At 30.9% G+C, this 25,180-nt stretch overlaps 1 protein-coding gene across 2 annotated transcripts in view; it reads left to right on the top strand.

Annotated features, from left to right (window-relative positions):
- Window positions 1-19,912, top strand: part of eIF4G1 (eukaryotic translation initiation factor 4G1) — a 163,443-nt gene extending 143,531 nt beyond the window's left edge. For both annotated transcript variants that reach the window (XM_035362888.2, XM_035362889.2), the window contains 12 exons: window positions 581-681; window positions 802-926; window positions 1,046-1,108; window positions 1,225-1,436; window positions 4,599-4,693; window positions 7,043-7,215; window positions 9,603-9,807; window positions 13,661-13,759; window positions 14,036-14,167; window positions 14,287-14,368; window positions 18,125-18,271; window positions 18,394-19,912. In XM_035362888.2, the coding sequence (XP_035218779.1) occupies window positions 581-681; window positions 802-926; window positions 1,046-1,108; window positions 1,225-1,436; window positions 4,599-4,693; window positions 7,043-7,215; window positions 9,603-9,807; window positions 13,661-13,759; window positions 14,036-14,167; window positions 14,287-14,368; window positions 18,125-18,271; window positions 18,394-18,581 (1,622 nt within the window). In that variant the 3' untranslated portion in view covers window positions 18,582-19,912. The remainder of the gene's footprint in view (window positions 1-580; window positions 682-801; window positions 927-1,045; window positions 1,109-1,224; window positions 1,437-4,598; window positions 4,694-7,042; window positions 7,216-9,602; window positions 9,808-13,660; window positions 13,760-14,035; window positions 14,168-14,286; window positions 14,369-18,124; window positions 18,272-18,393) is intronic.
- The last annotated feature ends 5,268 nt before the right edge of the window (window positions 19,913-25,180 follow it).

The raw sequence follows: 25,180 nt of genomic DNA, 5'->3' as shown, positions 1-25,180 counted from the left end.
TCTGTTTTTTATGTGAAGTTATCTTTTACCTGTGATCATTTTGTTATCTACAGTATGGAATGAAAATCTGTTCATGTCTGATAATTGCATTTAACTATTAGAAAATTTTGATGAAATTCCAAAATTTCATTTATTGTTTGTTATATTTCACAATTTCAGAATCTGAATATGCATCAAATTTATACTTAAGATGTATGGTTATTTAAGTAACCAAACATTTCTGTTGAATTTCGAGGTTTTCAACTCTTGGAATATTTTATTATTGTTAACCTTTTAAGTGAGATTGGTGCTGTTAGGTGCTCTTAATTCAGCTGTCATATAAACCTCACGTAGTGTGACAGTTTAAAAAACATGTTATTCTTATAAATGTGCATCACCTGTATTTAATTTTATTAATGAAAATTACTATTTGGGAATTCATTTGTAACAAATCAAAAAAAAAATTTTTGTGGTTTGTCTTTAATAAGTATTGAGTATCTATATATGAACGAAAGGATATACCAAGCCAACAAATGTTGTCTTTTTCTAAAAAATACAAACAAAACTGTATAATCATTTAATTTATTTGTCTTCCCCATAGCTCGCAATTTAGGTCAGTCAGAAGAAGGCTGGATTCCATCATCGAAGAGTAATAAAGGAAGTTATAATGTTGTAGATCCTAATAAATTGAAGTTAACTAAGGTATTATTGAGTTCATTATTTGAAATTTATAAAGCTTCATGCTCTTTCTTTTATACTTCTTACATAAGTTTGAAATAAATGTGAAAAATATTTTGATTGTATTTGTTCCCTTTTGTATAGCCAGATGAAGTGGAAAGTATTCGCTTAGGTCCTGGTGGAAGAGGCCTTCAGAGTTGGGGTAGGGGTAGTAGTGGCGGTACAAAAACATCTGGTGATTCAGATGCCAAAACTCCTTTAGCAAACAGGTAAATAAAACATACAATAACCTTTATTTCTGAATACTAATGGCATCCAGACAAATTGTATTTAATAATAATACACATGTAGAATGTAATAACAATTCTAACCTTTTGAAAACAATCAGGTATTCTGCACTTGCTGACCAAAATTTGGCTCCAAATTATGAAGCCAGGCGTGGTGCTCAGAGGTAATTCTTATTATTCTATTACCTGTGGTTCAAATTTCTGTTATTGTGCATGTGTAACTGCAATTTTTCCCATTTTCTTGGAATATTGAATTTTAATCTTTTATTGATATTTCTAGATCTGCAGCTTCAAGTCGCGAATCTAGTCGTGGCCGCAATAATCCTATGACTCCACCTGTAAGGAAAACGCCCTCTACATCTAAAGAGCGAGAGAATCTGCTTGAAACAATTAAAGGTCTAGCTTCTCGGGCTGGTGTTAGTGAACCTAAAGCACAAGACGTTAAAAGGAATCCAGAGTCTCTTCTCAATGGCAAAGCAGTTGATGGACCTGGTAAGAAAATTGTTTCATTAGCTGTTCGTTAAAATATAGGTTCTTATAATAATGATTAAGCTGGAGGGCTAGATATTAGGTACAAAAAGTATAAATTAAATGTAAATGACTATTAGCTTGGTGTTCATTTGAAAGATCTCAATGGATGTAATGAAATAATACGGTTGAAATCTGCTTACCATTGTCAGACTGTCTTCCAGTACGTATTTTGTTTTTATCTGTGTGTAGTTTCTCATTTTTAAATGAAAACATATATAGTATCTGGCAAAGTTCTCAAACCCCTTGAGTTTTATATTTTGCATGGTACTGAATTCATTATTCCCTGTGTTTTTGAAATAATAACACTTTAGTTTTCCCTTCTTTGTTGCATCAAAAAGTCGAAAGGTGTTTTTTATATATATATATATATATATATATATATATATACTGAGAGACACTGTGAGCTTTAAAAATATGTTTTATATTAGAATAGAATAAACCTCAAAAATTGGTGAGTTAACTGCATTAAAAAATAGTAATTGTCTGTTGAAATCTTGAATAAACAGATTTAAGATGCAGGGATTAAGGCATGATAGAGGAATTATCCAGTGGCATTTAACTGAAAAGAAACTCTTAACTCAGGCGTGTGCCTAGAATCTCAAATTGGCATCATACATAATATAGAAACATCCTAACTGGAGCAGAAATACTAGAATTTCTGTGAAAATTACTAGGAAGATCAATTTTATTTGTAGTAAATTCATGTCATGGGTGATAACTGGAAAAGCTAAGTTTGCAAGATCTTTCTAAGGTTTATTGTGATTGTACTATTCAATGTCCTATTATATTAGTGCATAGATGCTAACTCTCCCAGTTTTCAACCCTGTCTCCCGTTAGATCACTGAGCCTCCCAGTTTTTAATATTTAGCCTTTACGAAATGAAAAATGTTTCCCAGCAATAAATAAAATTTTATTGAATTAATGATACTTAAATTAATGAAATTCCATTCTCTAATTTTCAGAATACTTTTTCTTAAATTTTATTTTACCTGAATTATATTTTTGTTATATTTATAAGGCTATTAGGTGTTTGCAGCCTTAGTAAGTGCCCAATAGCTAGTGGTTATTGATTACGTTTTATTGATCTGTCTTATGCTGTGATCTGAGTTGCCTGAACGTACTGCAGACAAGTATAGAATCATGTAATTTTTATTCTGTTAATATTTGTTTTTAATCTTGTTTTCTTCAGCATATGGTAGATTACTGAATTAATTCACACAGGTACCATATTCATTATTTTCATATTTAACCCCTTCGCGCCGACTGTCACGTATACGTGCCAGCAACGAACACACTTACCTACCAGCCGACATGCAGGCGTGCCAGAGGATTGTTCCGTTCTCTACCGACTGTCACGTATTTGTGCCAGTACTTTGGAACGTTTTTCAAACTATAATTTCTGCGACAAGATGGCATTATATGTCCATATGGTTTCAGATACATGTAAATTAGACCTTCTACTCGAAATGAGAGAAGCATGACTCACATACACGTGTTTTTGATTATATAAACAAACAGGGAAGTAAATGTTTCCAAATGGTGTGATTTATGACGTCTCTTTAAATCGCACTTTATTCGCACGTGGTAGTTGTTTACTGTAAGTGGAGAAGTTTTATTTGCTCTAAAGCGTTGGGTATTTTGGTTTGCAGTTCAGTTTTTAGAAAATAATTAGATCTTGTTAGACGTGAATTCTTTGTTTTTACCGTTGCAATGTCGAAGCGTCGAAAATGTTTAACAGAGCATGAAATAGCAGAAATGATGCAAAATATTTCAGATATTGATTCTGAAAGATTAACTGAAAGACATTTTTCAAAACTTTGTTCAGAAGAGACTGATAAGAAAATGAGACGACGATGCTTCGTTTGTTCACATTCCCGGAAAAATCCTCCAAAACGGCAAATGAGTTATTACGAGTGCAAGGAATGTAACGTAGGACTGTGTGTATATCCCTGTTTTCAAATTTTTCATACGAAAAGAGAATTTTAAGTAATATATTTAGTTTTTAGATGTATAATGTTAAAATTCATAAAATGGTGAGTAATTAAAATAAAATGTGTAAAATATGCATTTAAACAAGAAATAAGGTAATTAAAGTATATATATATAAATATTTATAAAGCATAAGCCGTTTAAATACTCTATAGAGCATTATTAAACAATGCGTTGATACTTCGGAAATTTCATGAATTTAGGCTTAGTAGCAAAAAAGCCCCCGACCCTGGAGAGACGCTCGCGTAAAACACTGCCGGCCTCAGCGATAAGCGCACGTTTTCGCTACCCGGCTCAAAGGGGTTAAAAGTACTTATAACCTTTCCTTCACTACACGATTTTCTTTTTAAGAAAATTAAAAAATGAAGTTTGCAAAAGAACATAAAATTTAGAATATTTAATTAAATGTATTGAGTACAATAAACTGATCCATGGATTTTAAAGTGAATTGAGTAAGTTTGGAGTTTCATTGAAATAATTTTGTCATGCAGCTGAGAGTGATTTGAGAAGTTTAAAACACTTATTTGGTTGTATGATGGGCTAGTCTACCATGGTGTGATTATAATGAATAAGTTTTTCATATCAAAAATATTGTGCTTGGTTGCCCAAAGAATCCTTAGATGTTTAGAGAGATGATGGGGAAAAAAAGTCAGTAAAGCTGCTGCTGAAATTAGAAAACTGCAGAAGCATTTATTGAGATTAGTGTATAGCTCATCATTTAAAAGTGAAGTAAGAAAGTAAAGGATTTTCTTATTAAATGTCTTTCAGTTTTTCATCTGAGTAACTGCATTTTTATTGAATTCTAGATTTTATAGCAAAATAATAAATAAGTTGAGAGTTATACATTATGCAAAGAGACGTTGGCATTTTACTCAGTTAATTTTTTCATCTGTTTATGCACATAACAAGCATGCATAAAATTTATGTGGAAGAAATTGAACTGCGAGAAATTTTAAGGAGAATTTTAAAAATTCTGTAGTTCATTGTAATATAGGTAATTTGTTGTAAATATAAACGGTCATTTACCTTTGATTGTTGTAGAAGTATATGTATAGAAATATTTTTGAATATATCTGCAGCTCTTTGGCAATTATTTAATTTTAACAGTACGAAATATTTTAAATTTTTTTTTAGCTGTTGCTTTACGAGGAGTTGAACTGTCAGAAGACGATGTTGAAAAGAAGACTAAACCCTTAATCGATGAATTTTTACACAATAGTGATTTTGAGGTAAGAATTCTTTAATTTTTTTTTTTTTTTTTTGTGCATGTGTGTCGAATTATTTTTTCTTTTTATAGGCTTAGTTTTGGTATTAGTGTGTACTAGAGTTTTGATTTTCTAGAATACCGACTAAACAGTTAACTCTCTAAAATGGAATATTTTGAAATAATTTATAATCTTTTTTCTTCTTTTAATATATGTTAGAATAGCTAGGACTGCCAACCTTCCTTTTTTCAGAAGTTCGTTTATTTTACTGCTCTTATTTTTTTACCTTTTGGAATTTCCATTTCGCAATTTATATTCTAATCGTAAAAGGAATGAAACTATTTTTTATTCTGGTTAATAGGAAAATCTTTTCTGTGAATCTATATTTTCTTGCAGCTTTCACATTTTTTTTTAGTTAATGCAAAACATCAAGTCTGCAAATTTTAAAAATAGTATATAATTATTATTTGAAAAGTTAATATGTAATGGACAGTTCCATGAAGGCTTTTACTTTTCCTTTCTCTCTCCCCATTTCAAATTAAAATATCATGCATGTGTGTCGAATTATTATTATTTTATATATATATATATATATAGTTTTGGTATTGCTCTGTAATAGAGCTTTGATTTTCAAAAAACTGAGTGAACAGTTTACTTCTAAAATGAAATATTCTGAAATAATTTGAACCCCCCCCCTTTTTTTTTTTTTTTTTTACTTCCTTTTACGAAGTAAAAAGGAAGTATTGTAATCGCGAAAAGTTTCAGGCAGCATATTTCAACGAAAATATCCATTTTGACCGCTATCGAATGCAATTTAACGATGTTTTTGCGTGATATCTGTACGTAAGGACAGAATAAAAGACCCTTTTCCTCCAAAAAAATTAGAAAACTGCTTTAAAATGAATTCTGAAGAGAATTTTTCATGGCGTCTGTACGTACGTATCTCGCATAACTCAAAAACGAGTAGCCTCAGAACGTTGAAATTTTGTATATAGGACTGCTATAACATGTAGATGTGCACCTCGAATTTTGGTTGCAATTGGCCGCACCAAACGTATATAAATATATTTATATATATATCCACTTTATTACCCGGCTCAGTGATCTCAGTATCTTTGCTCTTATATGTTTGTAAATTGTACATTTTTTGCTTTAAAAATGATTGAATTATGTTGTTTTTGTCTTCCGGTTAAGGTTTTTATGCTTTTAGTAAATCTGTATGGAATATTTTTAGAATTATTAACAATTTTAAAGTTGTTTAAGTGCCGCTAAGCCTTTTTTTATGGCGGCCATTGATTGTTTACATTTGAAACAGGAGACTAGTAGTTTTGTTGCCAGTCTAGAAAAACTTAGCTTCGCAACAACAAAGATAACCCCTTCATTTATTATTGCCAATTAAATCATGCTTAATCCTTTCTGGAATTTATTTCGAGGAAATAAGTGTTTTAAGATTTACTTCGTAATTTTTAATATAGATATTTTGAGTTTTTATGTATTTTTGCCTTCTTGCAAAGTGAGAACTGAATTAATTAAATGAAAAATTCTCAGTCGTCTGTGAAAAACTGTTTCTTTTTTGTTTTGTTTGCTTAATTTCTTTTATACATCCTTCTAGCTTTATTATAGTATTTGAATAGAACATGTGGCAACGATTAGATAATTTTATTCTTTAAATGATATAAATTTTGTGCATTATGAGTTATAATATGAATGAAATATAATACTGTTAAGTGAATCTAGCGCCAGAGTGTCGCTATGGTAAACAAATACTAGAGTGAATTTTACAGAATGCATTTATTCTATTGTGGTTTATGCGCTCTCGGCGAAGTAGATTTAATTCAATCCAATAAGTTTAAATGAAATGCAAGTAAAAATGCGTATAATTTAATATTCCGTACAAGGAAGTCGTGGTGTACACATCAGATTTTTAATGTATGTTAGAATAGCTTGGACTGCTCTCCCTTTTTTTCATAAGTTCATTTATTTGAATGTCCATTTTGATTTTTCATTTCACAATTTACTTTCTATTCGTAAAAGGGATGGAACTATTTTTTATTTTGGTTAGTAGGAAAATCTTTTCTATAAATCTGCATTTTCTTCCAGCTTTTTGTTTGTTTGTTTATCTGAAAAGTTAATATGGAAATGGGCATTTACATGAAAGCTTTCCCCCCCTTTTTCTCTCCCCATTTCAAATTCAAATACAAAACTATGTTTACCGTCAATCAAATATTCATTATTAGAAAATAATCAACTATTAATTCTGTAAGATTTGTGCTTTTAACGGGGTACACTCATAAGCTGTATTGAATTATATTTAAGTAAAAGTATTCCTTGGTGAAATTTGCTATGTTCATGGATATATATTTTATTTTCCAGGAAGCTGTAAAATGTGTTACGGAGCTGGCTTCTCCAACCACTGTTCATTATTTTATTAATGCAGCAATTAATCAAGTCCTGGAACGGTCTAGTCAATCTAGGTATTTATTGGGCCAATTATTGTGTTCTCTGGAGAAGAAGAAAATAATTACCTTAGAGCAATATAAAAAAGGGTAAACTTGATTCATTTCTCTGAATTTAATGCTAGTTCATTCAGTTGTATCAAGCTTCCTGAAACAAAACTAGATCTGTGTATACATCATTAATGATAAAACTTTTGTAGTTTAAATAATTAATAAAAAGTAATCTGGATGACTGGAGTTCCACTGTCTATAAAAATAGCATAGTATTAATAAAAGTATTGTTCATATTACTGTCAAAAATTGTTTTAAAAAATGGTGAAAGTATTTCATGATTGCCTCTTTTTTTTTTTTTTTTTTGTGTGTGTGTGTGTGTATGTGTGCTGCATATAGTTCATGTACATTCAACATTCAGATCAGTTATTGAAAAACTTAAAACTTAATAGAGTCAGAAGATTAAATACATGCTTTTTTTAGTGAATCAAACAAGCATTTCCATGACTTCTGTTGGTTGCAGGATCACGAATGAGGTGTGTAAATAAGTTAATAAGACTGCAAGCATAGCATTTGATCTGGCAACACTGTCATGTTTGGCAAAAAGTGTGAGAGAGCATTTGATGCATAGCCAGTATGAGCTTGAACTACATAGGTCTGTTTGACTACAGTTATATTTTCTTCATAAGCTTCTTTTTTTTAGTCCAAAGGGATTTGAATCCCGAAGGACTATTAGTTTCGTTTTGGCATTTTGCGTCGGACGGATAAATGTCGGTTCACTTTTCAAACTGTTGCCATAAAATGTTGGAGTCCTGCATTATATTTGAAGAAATTAAATAATGAAAATCTGCGTAAATGTATGTATATTTCTCACATTGTCATAAAATAACGGTACATAGATTCATCGAATTTTGAATAACGTAATCCTCCAACGAATATGAGCATATGGAAGACCAAATTTGAAATTTGTTTTATGATCGATTTCCTATTTTTTAAAACTTTGACGAATTTCTAATTAACAATTTCAAGGATTTCAAAGCGAGCAATGGCAACGTTGTGCAGAAAAAACATTTTTATCTCCAGCGCGTGAGTCTCTGTATCGGAAATTCTAAAGATATGCTCGTTTTAAAACTATTTTGCGATATTGCTGTTGCACTGGATCTTATGGTTTAAGTGCGAGGAACATGATATTTAATAAAGAAAGGTAACACACAAAATGTTAAAAAACGCCCCTTTGGACATAATTTAAAATCTGAAACATTTCAGTTTTTTTTTTTTTTTTTTTTTTTTTTTTTTATGTGCTTTCTGAAAATGAGTGACATCAATTTTGAACAATGTAGTGATGTCAGACTTCCCATAAGACTTTAGCAGAGCTTCAGCAGCCCTATAGTGACAGTGTTTTTTGTCAAGGGGCTAGATTATCAGGTGTTTCAGGAAAGGAATTAATTGAAGACAAAACTTGCAAGCTAAGGCCAGCAACTGCAAGAATTCAGGACCTTGTGCATTCGGATTGTCACTTGACAGGTTAAATGAGTGAAGAACAGTTTAATCACTCAACTGTTTGTTAAATTTTGACAAATAAATTGGGGATAAAGAAAATGTGTGTGAAAATTATTCTGTAAAACCTTCCACAAAGAGAAAAAGAAAACAGGAGGGACAAATACCATGATTTTTTGGAGTGCAGTGAAAATGATACTCAGTTTCTAGAACGTGTCATTAGTGCTGATAAATCGGTACCCAAAAATACTTCTCCGGAACCACGAATTGCGTGCTTCAAGCTTGCCAAATAAAAGCAAGAATGTGCATAGTTGAAGATCAGAAAGAGGCTTGCTTTTTTTTTTTATGGCCAAGGTATTGTCCACAGTAGTTTGGCCAAGCCAAATGATGAAACAGTACTTTTACTGCTAAGTTTTTGAGAGATTTTAAAAAAAAGAGTCATGGCATGTAAGACCAAGATTTGTAGACCAATTGGGTACTGTATCATGACAATGAACTATATCACGCTGCATTTTCAATTAATGCCATTTTGGTAGATAAAAATATTCCTGTTGCTGCTCAGCCCACTTATTGCCCTGAATTGAGTCCATGTGACTTTATCCTATTCCCAAGATTGAAAACCTACCTCAAAGTATGTCATTTTAGGCAATTCCTGAATTTGAGTTCCAGCGTAGCTGTGAAGAGTGGAGATATTGTCTCAAACGCTGTGGAGTCCCAAGGCCACTATTTTTAAAGACAGGTCAAGATCGTAGTTTTAATTGAATAAAAAATTTATAAAAGCATCAATTTGATTACTTTTTTACACACTTCATAGAGTTTTAAGAGGATAATGTGAATAAATAGGCATGTTTTCCCTATTTTATTTTATATTAGATAAATGGGGTTACTATGTCAGGTTCCAGTATTTTCACTGACTAAAATTAAGTGTACAGCTGAAAAAGTTGTTTGGATATTCAATTTATAAAAATTAATTTTATGTTCTGTTATAGGTTTTGTGGTATTTTAGAAAATTTAGATGACTATGCATTGGACATTCCTTTAATATGGGAATATATTGGTGAAATATTAGAACCTATGATAGAAGATAACAAATTGCCTTTGACATTTTTGAAGGATGTTTTAGAGCCATGTATGCCTTCTCAAACAGCTGGGAAGTTAGTTTCTGCAGTACTTCATTGTGCAGCTAAGAAAAAGGTATGTATTTATATCATGAATAAATTGAAAATAAATGCACTTTTGACCAATACATTAGAATAAAAATGCTAAGCTCAACCAGCTGGGTAACAGGGTGGGAATATATGTATCTATAAATGCTTGATGTGGCTGATTGCAACAAAAACCAGTCCCATATACAAAATTTCAACATTTTAAGTTTACTCATTTTTGAGTAATGTGAGATTTGTACGTGCAGACGTCATGAAAAAAATCTCTTTTGAAACCATTTTAAATTCATTTTGAAAAAGAGTTCTTTATTCTGTCCATGCATACAGATGGTATGCAAAAATATTGTTGAATTGAGTTTGAGACTAGTCAAAATATAGCTTTTCATAGAAATACGATATCCAAAATTTTTCACCATTGCAAAGCAAAAAAAAAAAAAAGAGAGAGAGAGAGAGAGATACTACTTTTGGGAAATCCATGTTTTATCTTCTTTTTTCTTTTTAAAGTGAGATGGCTTTGTCATCGAAACTACTTTATCAGGCTGATATCCTTACACTAAACATTTAATCACATTCTCCCCAAATTTTGAAATCAAAGATCTAGATTCCTTTTCCCCTTTCTCTTCCTGTGAAAAAAACTTCCATCGTAATTACCTTTTGCTAGTGCATTTGAGGTCAAATTCCTTCATAATCAAGTTGTTACTTTTAATTTTTTTAACTTTTCCACTTTTTCATTATTATCTTCCAAAGTTTGCTTAAAGAAAACAAATCATAAATCACAGAGAAGTCTGCAGAGTCTCCGCTTATAAATTATTTCAGACTAAATTACTAATTACCAAGTCAATTTCAGACCAAAATATTCTGATGTCGTTTGCTGGCAGGCTTTGATAATAAAAGTTGTAACAATATATTTAAACATTTCTAGAAGACCCTGAGTGGTAATTCAGTATTTCAGACTATCTAAAAATATTATTGAAACTCATTTACTGGCAGCTTTAGTATTCATAACTTGAAACATCATTCAAGGCAGATTGTTCAAGATAATGTGTTCATTGATTCATTGTTTTGTGAAAAGAGGGGCTCATGATCTCAAGGTCCACTGTACATTTATACAAAAATACCTTATAGGCTTTGTTGTAGTTGCCCTTCAAATTGTCAATAGGCTCACAAAAGTCTTTCAGGGTATTTAAAAAAAAATTGTTTGCAGCCAATATACTCAGCAGCAGTGGCGGCTCGTGGCTAAAATTAGTGCGGGTGCTGTTCCAAAAAAATTTAACCTTTGTTTTAAAATTGTCTAAAAGAAAATAAACATGTATAAAAAGAAAATTTATTTTGAAACTTCATGAAATCTTACAAGAAAAAAATTAAACATTTCCTTATTACTTTAACCAAAATTGTTACAGTTCAATGTTTGTCTATTCATTTAAATATAAAATCCATTCTTTTTATTTTAATTTACGCAAAAAGATCAATAATTTTCTCCTTGATCTCTGGATGACAACTGAGGAGACTTATTGAAATCAATGCAAGCGCATTTAGTCTTTTCGAATTCCTAGTGCTTCTTAGAAAAGTTTTCATTTTTTTCAATGTTGAGAAGCAGCATTCTGCTTCTGATGTAGTCATGGGAACTCTCAAGAGAATTTTTATCTGTTTCGTAATTTCACTAAGAACATCATCTAGATTATTTTCAAAGATAAATTTCAGTGGCTCAATTAATTTGCAGTTCAAGCTTTTCTCTGTCAATCATTAAATATGCTTCAGTGGTCAGTACTATTTCTTCTGTAGAATGTTCATTCCTAAAACTAGCGAAACATTTCTTGTTTAACAATTTAGCAGCTGCTAAGTGTTTAGTTGAAGAATATTTGTGCATTAATATCAATACATAGTATAAAGTCACATATTTCCTTAGCTTCTGCCATCAGTGTCTTTGGAAAATTCTTACAGTACTTTGAGTTTCTTAATTCTAAAATAGCAGTTTTGAAATTTGTTATATATTCGTTAATTTTAAACAACACACTAATTTCCCTGGATTGCATTTAGTTGTATATTATTTCAACATAGGCATCTGATAAAAAAGCTCTAACCAAAACTTGAAATTATCATCATATAGTTTTTTTTTTTTTTTTTTTTTTTTAAATTCCTGTTGTTTTTTGCAATAGTTTGTTCTACATTTGATGTTGATTGAATTTCAGTAAGGCAATTTTTTAAAGGTTGCAAATTTTCATGAACTCTGTTTATGGTCCGTATGATGAAGTTCCACCTTGTAGAGGAATACCACTCGCGCGGAGTAAAAAGAAATCACGTTTCCAACAACATGCCACAATTCCGGCACTGCAAGAGCGACAGTGCTCTTCTCGCTACCTGCTCGCATGCTGTTTTTTGTGCGCGTATGCGCAGAACAGCCAAAAACCACATTGCTGAAACTGTGAAGCGTGCTGTTTCAAACAAAGAATTTCGTACTTTTTTCACAAAGTAGGGGATGGCAACTGACATTAAGCTTAAGGGGTATCAGAAACCCCTATACCAACAATGTTAAGTTGGCCATTTTCGATGTACCTTTTCTCAAAATCTGCTGTAGATACAAGCTTGAAATGTTTTCTGTAATTAAAGTATACCTATCTGATTATTCTGAAATGAGCTTTTGAAACATTTTGAATTTTAGAGTAAATTACAGAATATTTTGTAAGGCATAGTAAAATTTAGCACATTTCTCACCAAAAAAAAAAAAAATTAATTTTTTTTTTTTTTTTTTTTTCTAAGTTTATTACAAAATGCTCATTTCAGTAAATATTAGGTAACCTAATAAATAAGCCATAAAAAGTTTAGATACCTGTGAGCAGTAGTTCCTGAGAAAAGATACATCGAGTATAAAAAAAATCACGTTTGGAGAAAAGCTTCTTCTTTTTTTTTTTTTTTTTGTAAAAATCCTCATTGATCAAAGCAATAGATGACAAATTAAAACTAGATTTTTTTACAGTTCTAATTTTCATGCAGATTAAAGAATGGTATTTTTAGAAAGATAAAGGTGTAGAGAATTTGAAAATGAAAAAATCCGAAATCACAATTTTTTGAAGATTTTGGGGTTCCAAACACCCCTTAAGGATTATGTATTGTAAAAGTATAAAGAAAGAAAGACTAAAGGACACACTAATATTAAATATTAAAAATAATAATAAGTGTGGAAATAGGGGGTGCTGCAGTTCCACAGTGCTTATTTCGAGCTGCAACTGCTCAGCAGCACTCTTGTATATTTTTGTCATATATAGACATGTTGTTTTAAACATGGAATTTTAAGACAGCTTTTTCTAACACAATAATGCTATAGTGATATATTAAAATTAATATTAAAAAATTGATAGGATAATTTTTAAATGGTTTAGATTTGTTACATATAATAAAATTATTTGATAATTTCAAGGGCCCACCAACAGCCGTGCGGTAAAGTCACTGAACACTGGTAGTTTAGTCCGAAGTTTGAATCCCACAAATGGGCTGGCTGCATGGGCATAACGTGTATACAAGCCAGTATCCCATAAAAAGTCCTCCACAAAGACATCCCTCCCCTTAAGCAAATAGCCATAGAGGATTTGCTAAAATCGCTTACACCAATAAACACACACCGATATTTGATAATTTCAATTTGTTTATTAAATTACTAAAATTGACATTTTAAGAGCTTATTTTTAAAAATACGGCTTAATTTTTTTAAAACAGTTCTTAAAATAATTTTCAAGAAAAAATAAAAACTTGAGGTCTGCAGTCTCATGTATTTCTCATTATAAATGCTGTAATAAAATGCTCAAATTTTCAAAAAGCTAGTATTTTACAAATTGCTTTATGTGTGAACATTTCTGATAATTTTAGTATATCTTATTTTGCAATTCTAGGGCACAATTAAATTAGGTGAATTATGGAGAGAATCTGGTTTGCAGTGGACAGATTTCTTAGGTTCCAGTGCAAATGTGGATGATTTTATACATACCTATGTAGGTATTTTTATATATATATTTATGTATACTAGTGTTTGTCTGCTGAATGTATAAATAAATGTTAATGCTTATAATGGTCGTAACAAAAATACATAAATAGAAACATTTACGTATTTTTATTGAAAATTATTGTATTTAATTCATCTGTGAACAAAAATCATATTGGTCATAAGTAGGATGTTTTTACAAGTATTGTTACCATATTAAATTTTACATCTAAATTATGTTTTATGTAGTGCTCTAATTGCTTATCTATACTTTTGTTTCTTCCAGAAATTGGAATTTACAATTAGTCCTACAAAAATTCTACCAAATACTGAAATGTCACCAGAAGACATAAAAAAGAACTTAAAAATTTTACTTGAGAAAACTGAAGAGAGTGAAGAAATATTTGATTGGATAGATGTAAGAATTTTTTTTTTTGAAAATTGTTAAATTCTTTTTTGAGAAATTATTTGTATATAAATGAGGACACCCTTTGTTAAATTTATATAAATTTAAATCAAGTGCTTTAATTTTGTTAGGCAAATGTATCCCAGAATGCATTAACAGAACCTTCCTTTATTCGTGCCTTGGTCACTGCTGTACACGAAGATGCCATAACAGGTAAAGAATAATTTATACATTTTTCTACACTCATTATTAAGGGGTGGAAAGAATAGACTGTGCTTCTGAAGGGAAAAGTAATAGTGTTGTATTCTATGGGTTCGTGGATTTGGAGTAGTTGATGATAACACTTGATTAAGAATCAAAACGTAATTTATTTGCCAGTAAGCATTTACACAGGACATTTCAAAAGATGTGTTTACACCCGTCAAAAAAACTACGCCAAACACACTGAAACAGTGGACAATACAGCCTTCAGGCTATAACGATGGAGAAAGCTTCACAGCAAAGCAATAAAGTACAGTTGCCGACTCGGTCAATCACTCTCAAGCTAATCTCTGAATTCGAGATCTGATACACGCGCAAGGTACACTGCTCTGTCTGTGCACAGGCAGAGTATATATAGCCTTAACCTACCTTTGAAAATACTCCCGAGAAAACTGCTAAAAATGCTTTTTAGAACATTATTGCTCCATCATTACAAGTTTTATCGGCAATTGGGCGATTCTGTGCAAAATCTGGCAAACCTGCATTTCCCTGCCACTTTCTGACAATTCTAACACCGCTTTGCAGGAAAGCTATCTTACCACAGTTGGGCATTTAAAAAAATAAAGATATTTTTGAAAAAAACAAGACTACTCTCGGTCATTCCAAGATTTATATATGTAGTTCTTTTTATTGTAGCTTAAATATCATATTTTTCGCAAGTTATATGAATCATATGGTTTATTCTTAGCTCATAGACATTGTTTAACAATTATATTCCCTTAATTTTTCTAATTCTGTAAATACTAAATACAGATTTTCAAGTTCATCATTCTTGAACAGATAATAGTACAGTGGTACTATTTAATAGTGTAAAGTTTATATCACTGGTGCCCAACCTTGTGCTCACGAGCACAAGTGTGCTCGCCAGCCCGATTAGGTATTATGAACAAAATATATTTTTAAAATAACCATTCATTTATATTTCTTAATTGTTAAAATATTGTGAGCATTTATACTCATAAGAGATGTCTTGCAAGACGTTATAAAATAATTGATTGCTGACTGATGAACTTGATAGCGAACATGGAATCTTATTGCTTCACTCTGATGTTAGATGGCTCAGCAGGGGAAAAGTACTTCAACGATTTGTAGAACTTCTTTCGCCAATAAAGCAGTTTTGGGAATCCGGGAAACGAAAGTTATAAAGAATTGGACAATAAAAATTAGTTATCCGATCTGTATTTTCTCACGGGTGTAACAGCTAAACTGAACAAACTGCTCTAGGGAAAAGAAAAACCCCTTTTTCAATTGACTGGAACTGTAACTGCTTTTCAGATAAAGTTAAATTCGTGGATAAATCAGATGAAAGAAAAAAAAAATTTACCCATTTTCAGAATTTATCAAGCCATATTAATAACCATAAGGCAATTGAAACAGATAAATACTCAGAAAACCTAAATACACTGAAAAATCAAGCCATATTAATAACCACAAGGCAATTGAAACAGATAAATACTCAGTAAACCTTAAATACACTAAAAAATAAATTTGAACTCTGCTTCTCTGATTTATCAATATCATTATCATCTTTAAAACCACTTAAAGAAATTAATATTTCAGATGTATCACATAAGATTGAAAATATGTTTAACAAAAATGTTGATGTTTTGGAAATGTGCACACTAGAGGCCAAAGGTTGGGCACCACTGGTTTATATGAACTTAAATTTCTGTTTGTCTGGGTTTTGAATAGTGAGGAGATATACTATTGTATGCTCTGTCGGAGTCTTTTTACTTCCCTGTACAAAGTAAAAAGGAAGTATTGTAATAGCTAAAATTTCAGGTATTATTTCAACGAAAATATTCATTTTTACTTCTATCGTATGCAGTTTAATGATGTTCTTACATGACATCTGTACGTAAGCAAAGAAAAAAAGACAATTTTCCCCCCAAAAATTATAAAACTTATTTAAAATGAATTCTGAAGAGAATTTTTCGTGGCGTCTGTACATACGTGCGTACGTACGTATCTCGCATAACTCAAAAACGAGTAGCCTCAGAACATTGAAATTTTGTATATAGGACTGCTATAACATGTAGATGTGCACCTCGTGTTTTGGTTGCAATCGGCCGCATCAAACATATATAAATATATTTATATATATATCCACTCTATTATCCGGCTCAGTGATCTCAGTTTCTTTACTCTTATATGTTTGTACATTTTTTGCTTTAAAAATGATTGAATTATGTTGTTTTTATCTTCCGGTTAAGGATTTTATGCCTTTAGTAAATCTGTGTGCAATATTTTTAGAATTATCAGCAATTTTAAAGTTGTTTAATTGCCGCCAAGCCTGTTTTTAATGGCGGCCATTGATGTTTACATTTGAAACAGGAGACTAGTGGATTTGTTGCCAATCTAGAAAAACTTAGCTTCGCAACAACAAATATAACGCCTTCATTTATTATTGCCAATTAAATCATGCTTAATTCTTTCTGGAATTTTTTCGAGGAAATATGCGTTTGAGATTTACTTCGTAATTTTTAATATAGATATTTTGGCTTTTTATGTATTTTTGCCTTCTTGCAAAGTGAGAACTGAATTAATTAAATGAAAAATACTCAACTGTCTGTGAAAAACTTTTTTTTTTGTTTGTTTGTTTGTTTGCTTAATTTCTTTTATACATAGTTCTGGCTTTATTATAGTATTTGAATAGAACATGTGGCAAAGATTAGATAATTCTTTAAATGATATACATTTTGTGCATTCTGAGTTATAATATGAATGAAATATAATATTGTTAAGTAAACCTAGCGCCAGAGTGTCGCTATAGTAAACAAAGTGAATGTTAAAGAATGCATTTATTCTATTGTGGTTTATGCACTGTCGGCGAAGTAGGTTTAATTCAATCTAATAAGTTTAAATAAAATGCAAGAAAAAATGCATATAATTTAATATTCCGTACAAGGAAGTCGTGGTGTACACATCAGTTTTTTTTTTTTTTTTTTTTTTTTTTTTTCCTGCTTCATGTTGTTTGCTTCGCTATGTTATTTAAACGATATGAGCTGTACAGAATTTTTAGGTGTACAATACACACACGTATATTGGTGATGTGTAGTGGAAAAGAATGTCTGTCCTAAGGATTGGTTATGAAGGAATAAAATTATCTATGGAAAAGGCACTTTTGTCTCCAAGCAGTAAATGAATTTCCAAGTTACTAAATTGTCAATTCATTGCAACTGTTCCTGAATCATTCGGGATTAAAATTTGGTGGCTTCTCTTCCACATATTCTAAAATATTATGTATATATTAAATAATAAATAATTACATTAATATTACTTAAAATATTACATTGCATACTTACATAAAATATATTTGAAATAAAATTCTGATATGTATCATTTTGAAGATTTTAAGGATCCAATGGAGGAAATAATTTCTGATACAGTATATGTAGGGGAAAAAATCAAGCTGTTAAGATCATGTAATTGTGGATCAGATTTTAACGATAATGATAACTGAAGAACAAACGTGTTTGTAGAAGAAGAGAAAGCATGTTTTTTTGGATAAATCCATGCATATATATATTCAGGCATATAAACTGAACATAAGTTTGTTGTAATGCCTGTAAGCATAAGCTGTTGTGTATTTTCATAACAATTATGTTTTTACTACGTGTACATTTTAAATAAATACTGAGCATTTATATATAACCAAATGCATAATTTATTTTCATTTTGATATTTTATATTTTGTGCTTTCCTTAGGAACAGATCCAAAGTATGAACTCGATGCTTCGAGACTAAAAAAGAGGATACCGCTTTTGACACGATACATAGATCATAATGGAAATTTAGAACTTCAAGCTTTGTATGCCATCCAGGCTCTTATGAATCAGTTGAATCAACCAAAAGGTAAATGCATTTACTCATTTCAAAAATAGTAATCCGTCAGTAACAAATTAATTGCTACGGTCGAATACTTTTGTAGTGATTATTGATACTGAAGATCTTATGATTTTGTTTTGATTTTTCAGGAATTCTTAGACAAATTTTTGACATCTTATATGATGATGATGTGATTAGTGAAGAGACTTTTAAACTTTGGGAACAGAGTAATGATCCGAATGAATTGGAAGGCAAAGGTGTTGCTGTACAATCTGTAAAATCATTTTTCACGTGGCTAAGGGAAGCTGAATCTGGAGAATCTGTAGATGATGAATGACGATTGTGTAACATAAAATTTTACTTAGTTGGACCTAAAAGACTACTTTCAATTGGTGTATATGGATACATCAAGTTAACTTTCGGATGTTTCAGAAGTCATGATATGTGATGCAAGGATTTGTTGGACATCAATCTGGATTTCCATTAAAAATGATATATTGTTTGTGCAATTATATATAGTTTGTTTTTTTTAAATAATTTTTGAAATTAAAAAAGTATAGTGTATAAAAAATTACCTAAAGTATTGTATGATAGGCACTTTGTGTTCAGTCACTGTACTCAAGTTTGTTTTGTCAAAATATAAAAAGTTTGGCTTCATTCAAAAAAGGAAAGAAAAAAAAAAAAAAAAACTCACTTGTATAATGATTTGCAGAAAATGTATTGCATATTTTTCTGCTAAGGAATGGGGTAAGCTGTTTTAAGAAAAGAGGGGGTTGATTAGAGGATTGTAAATTGAATTCTTAAAAATGTGCCTCATCACTCCCAATGCTAAAGCATTGGACTTATTTCCAGTGCAGTTTTTGGTGAAAATTAGATTTTTTGTACATAATGGGCATATTTTGCAAAATTAGATCTTTCCCCCATTTGCTGAATCTGTAAGTAATATATATATTGTATTAAAGTTGTGCCTTCTTAAAATTTTTGTTTCCCCTTGATTTCATGTATCTTATGAAGATTTAACAGTCATTGATGGAATTTTAATATATTTAATATTAGTGTCTCCATATCCTATTCTTTCTGAAACTTTTTTTTTCAATCCTTTATCACGGCAAATCTATTTTGATACTCTGTTGAAAGCGAGAAGCATCTATGATGCTGTTCCTAAATGTGAAAAGTCATGTAATTCTGAAATTCTTGTATAATTGTATACTTAATCCTCTGTACTGTGAATGGGAAGGAAAAATGTAAATGGCTAACTTTTAGGTAATTTTTCTGTTTCCTGTTTATATTTTTGCTTCTCTTTCCAGTTGTGATATTAAGTTGTAAAAAAAAAAAGTTTGAAATGTAAAATGCAGTGTATTCCTCCTTTTTTAGACTATGAAGGTGTGTCAAATTTGATTACTGTTCATATGGCTCACTGCAAACATATTTATTGTGTAAAAAAAACTAGGAAATGCATAAATTTATTTTGTTCTGTAGAAAGCCAGGTTATTTTATATCTGGTTTCTTTTCCATTAAATAATGCTGTATTAGAAACAATATCAACAGCAAATTATAATATATACATATATATATATATATAATGTTTTATACATCATTACTGGTAATGAGGTTTTTGTATCAACAAGAATAATGATGAGTGTGTTATAAAACTTAAGATTTTTCAAATGTTTAGAATTTTTTCCTCAAATTCTCACAAAACATGACATATTTTCATTTTTTAACTTGAAGCAATTTCTCTTTGCAATTAAGATACATAATTCTATTTTTGAATAATCAGAAAATGTTCAAATTCCCATGAACCAAAACAAGTACATATTGATCAATAGAAAAACTACCTCTCTCCATTGCTTTTTAAAACTGAAATGGCTTAAGACTGATACTTCAGTGTGAGTCAAAGCTTTTTCTGGTTCGTCTATTTAAAGTAATTTGGTCAGTTGCTTTATTGTTTATGGATTTGACTGGAATTTTCAAATTTCCTGGTCACCATACCTTGAGACGCTGTTTTTTGGGGGTGGGCTGTCTTTGCTTTAGAGAGCCTGACTTTCCTTATCTTAAGGTTAACAAAAACAGTCATCTTAACCAGTAAACTGTGGCGCTCTCGTTTAAGAGTGCGCAATGTTTTGTGTCGCCAGAATCGAGCCATGATGAGTATATTTGTCAATCGCAGAGTAAGTTGCGCTGGTAAGATATTTGATGAAAAATTTTTTTTTTTTTTTTTTTTTTTTTTTTTTTTTTTTTTTATATATATATATAAAATTGAAAATTTTATTACTAATACTTACTTATTTGGTTAACATAAGCATATATTACATACATATTAAACAAAAAATGCAATAAATTAAATATTATACATATAAAAGTATGAATCTAAATTCCTGCTGTGGGGTGATATTCAACAAAACGGTACTATACACAATGGGACTCTGCAAATCGAACACCAGTAATGCGATCCCTTCCTGATCTTACATTTGTAGCAATGCAAACACCTTCTCTCCCCCCCCCCCCCCCCCCGATGTTCTCGGTATATAATCCAGAACATTCTCGCCCAATTACCTTATATTAGGTCTCTGGCCGACTTTGTGCGATTTCTTTCTTTCAATTGGATACGTCGCAAAAGTGTCTTCAATAAATTTGAGCAAAATGTTGATACGTGATAATGTTCCATTATTTTTGTATATAATATGAATGCATTCAAACACATAATGTCTAAGAAATGGAGAAATATCTTTTTGTAGTACTAGAGTTATACAAAATTGTATTCATTTTACAAATGCCAGACATAGTACTTAAGCCATAAGTTCACGGACTCTTCAGTACTTTTTAACACAATGTCCTCATACTGAGAAAGTGCAATACAATTATTTAAATGTTCAAAAATCATAGGCTGATTGGAGTTACACAAAATACAGTTTGGGGAATCCACCACTCCAATTCTGTAGAGGTTGTCTCGCAAACAGTCGTGTCTGTTCTGAATAGAGCTACCGCCGTCTTTCTTGGAAAACCGAGAATGAAAGTTGTCTCTTCCCCCAGAATCCTCCAGCTCTTATCACGTTGAATCATATTCTCCTTAAGCATTTTCTTAAGAGTCAGGTTAACAAACAATTTGGTAGTATGAAATGAAAGCGGCTGATTTATGCGTTGCAAGAGTTGTAATGTAGCAGGCCTACTTGTGGTGCAGCCTAGATAATGCTAAATCTGCTTCAGCTTTGCCAAGTTATAAAAAATAAAAACTTCATGAAATGCTTCTTAACATTGCTGTACATTAAGAATTTTTTAATGAAAAGGAGATAGTTATTGGCTGAAGTAAAAGCAATGGGAGCATTGCTTATGTTTGTAGACATCAAATTGGAGATCAACTAAAGGAACAAATGATAATCTTTCTACTTGCTAGAAATGTAAGTTTTGAAATTTGAATAAATCACTGGAAGAAACATTTTTTTAATTTATTGTGTGCCAAACTTGTAACATGATGAAAAGTGTCAACCACAAAAGATGTAATCCTAAAGAAAAAGAAGAAAAGATTTTTATGTGCTTGTTAATTGCAGCCAGAAAAAATGTACATTTAAATGGAGTTTCCCAGACAATATTACACGAGGAACTATAATTAATGCAGAATAATAATAAATGCAAATGTTTCAAGAAGTGCGAAAAAGAGAGCAAACCAAGAGACATTGCTTTTTTAGAATGGTGTCAAGCAATAAAACTAAAATGTTTTTCATTAATTAGCTAAGTGTTAGGAGAGATCATTTAAATCAGCTGAGATGGCTCACAAGTTAGGCAAGAGAAATTCTCCCCCTTTTTTTATTTTTATTATTATCTTATCAAACTGCATGATGAGAAGAAAGGAGCTGATAACTGTGTAAAATACATTTTACTTGGACTTTAAATGAATAAAAGCCGAATGAAATTTGTAATACAAGGGAAACTGGAGTGCATTGCTGAACATGGAGTAGTAGTAATATTTTAAAAATTGAAGGAATGTGTTACTATGTTAATTTTTTTTTTTTTTTCCTTCTTTTGTATGTTCTCAGTCTCTCCTTCCCTTTTTTTTAAATGGGATAGCAAGCAGAAAAGTCATCTCTACTAGTTTGATAACTGTGCAGCACACACACTCTGATCTCTTTCTGAAAAACATTTGTGTCCCTTCCTGTAGAAACAGCATGTACCATTCAATCTTAAATTTTAGGGTATTATAAAAGCATTTAAATGTCATTAAAAAAATGATGTTCAGCAAATGAACAGAATTAAATTTTGTGAAAATGTAAGCACTTCAAAGGAGATACTTCTATTTTTACTGGAGGTCATGTGTTATAGTCAATGAAGGAGAAATCTCTAAAACGTTTTAAGAAAATGGGGCCTTTAGGGAAAAGAAAACTCATGGGAGATGTAAACTGTTGCTAATTTTCAGACAATGAGGAAAGTTATGAAGAATTGTGTTTTGGATATATTCCAATTTACAACAATAGTGACAACTTGTATGAAAACTGACAATAAATACAGTGATGCCTTCACATCATGAATAAAATTATTGTAGATTCTAAGAAAAACTCTTGAACTGAAATGTACTGATCAAAAAAGCTACTAACAGTTTTGAAAAATTAAGAAAATTTGTTGAACAAAATGAAATGGATAGAATATTTGTTTCCAAGAGATAAAATTTCATCCAAAATTATTTTTATGAAAAATTAAGTTTAAAATTGCATCTGTTATTTAAAGATATATTGTTAAAATAACTTGTAATTACTTATACAGTAGTGTCCTGATTAACAATAGGAATTTATTCTAGATTTAGTTATTTTCCAAGGGACGATTTCCTGCAAGTATAATTTTATTAATTCTATCTAGTGCATCTTTACACCATGGGAAGTACCATTTGATTGAATGATTAAATTAATTCAGCAGATTATTTTGTCTAGCACTTTCTTTTAGACATATCCATGTGGTGTAAATGTAAGAGGAACTTGTTTTATGTCTCCTCAAAATCCTATAATACAATTATGTTTCAAATAACAGTTCTGCATTAAATAGCGTGTTGACTTAAGAATCTTTTAAATCACAGCAGCCACTTAAGTAAAAAAAATTAAATACATAATCAATTACAGAGACAAATTGTATGTAGTGAAGGTATAAATGACATAAGAATGAGTTCCTAAGTATTGCTTACACCATCTCATTAAATAAGGTGCCACTGTAAGTATATTTTGGCAATGACAAATACAACCATAGCTGGCATTCTGCCAAAATACAGAATTGATCTAGGTGGGGTTGACATGAAGATTCGTTTGCCAGAAAGAGGAAATTTAGGATGAAGCATGAAAGGATTCTCAATGTCTTTGACTGATACTCGAAAGAATAAATAGAACATTAATGTTCATTCTCAGCCTGGAAATTTGAAAAAAAAGAAAAGTTTTCAAAACATATAAATTTTATGTAAACTACATATCACTTTTATTAAATAAGATAAAAGTCACAAAACTGTTGTTCTTTGGTAGTAATAATTTATTACTTTGTTATTGCAGCATTAAATAATAGAATTATATAGTAATGATGAAATTTTTATAATTTATAACACTTTATTAAACCGAATTTTGAGAAGTCTATTTTTACCAGTATGTAAATAAGTGCATAAGTTAAATGCATTATAATTAAATAATTCCAAGTGCTGATCTGCATAATCAGAATACCAGCTTTATATTATTAAAAAGCAATTGTCTACCTTCTTAAGACTGAACTTATTGAGGGATGTGTGAAATAAATTGGGAGAAGGTAAGAATGGAAAAATCCATTGACTTTGATTCCATATTCATCCTCCTTGAATCACAGATTCATGTATGTACCTGCAATGGTGAAATTCTACTATTTGAAAAAGAAGGTTGCAGTTATTTCCTTGAATTTTTGTTCAAAATGTGTTTTCATAGATATAAAATCCAAATTTTTATACGGTGTCCCCAAGAGTGATTATGCTTTAATAAATTAAGCTTTAAAATTCTGTACTGGGAGATATTTGTGATATTGGTCAGCTACAAATTTGTTTACAAAATCTGCTTTATCCAATATGCAACCCTTAATTGCCAGAATAAGCAAGTTTTCAAAAATACTCGCTTTGATTGAATAAAATGAAGGGGGGGAGTTTTTTAAAATAAGCATTTATTTGAAACTAAAAAAGTAATTTCCAGTATAGTTTCATGGAAACGAAGAATTAAATAATTCTTTTCAAATTTCATCAACAGTTTTGTATTACGAATAACAAGAATGTCGAGTGTCTGATAAATTTATAAATACCTTATACTTTTGACAAAGCAACTGTATTAATAGATTTTATTTGGCTGCCTAGCCTCTAATCTTGACAAAATTGTATGTGAATTTTGTAGAGATAATTATTTAACCTTTTGAAGATGGGATGGCCATTGTAGTGGCCATACAGTCCTCTCTTTGAAACGACGGGGTTGTACACTTTAGTGGCCATGTCTTTCCCCTCCCCCCCCCTTTTTCCAGGCTGAAAAGTGGGGTGAAATGTCAAATTTGACGTCCCTGGAGTTTTAACCACTTATCGCTTTTAAAGGTCTTCCTTTTGCGACATAGATGCACACCTCTGAGAATCCATACACACAAGAATCTTTGTTGCAAATAGGAGGTGATTTCTTAAAGGGCAAAAGCATTCTGTTCAAGATTCCCCGTCCTTTGGTAGCTTTTACTGCTACCCCGGCCTCAAAAGGTTAATCCAGGGGTAGTCAAAAAAGTTGATTCACAGGCCAAATGTAGCACTGCTAATTACTGAATCCAGCCTGTTATGATATCCTGTACAACAACATTTTCATATCTTTCCTATTGTATTTTCTGTACAAACTACCGAAATCAGCAGCACAAGGGCACGTTTATTGTTACAGTATGGTACTCAAGACTATATTACTGATCAACTTAAGCTGAGAATAT

This window comes from Stegodyphus dumicola, chromosome 3 (genome assembly GCF_044657685.1).
Source record: "Stegodyphus dumicola isolate Sdum_Otavi_A_Nest chromosome 3, ASM4465768v1".
Classification (NCBI taxonomy): domain Eukaryota; kingdom Metazoa; phylum Arthropoda; class Arachnida; order Araneae; family Eresidae; genus Stegodyphus; species Stegodyphus dumicola.
Note: the sequence above shows the minus strand (reverse complement) of the source record. Positions and strands in the feature narration are given on the sequence as shown.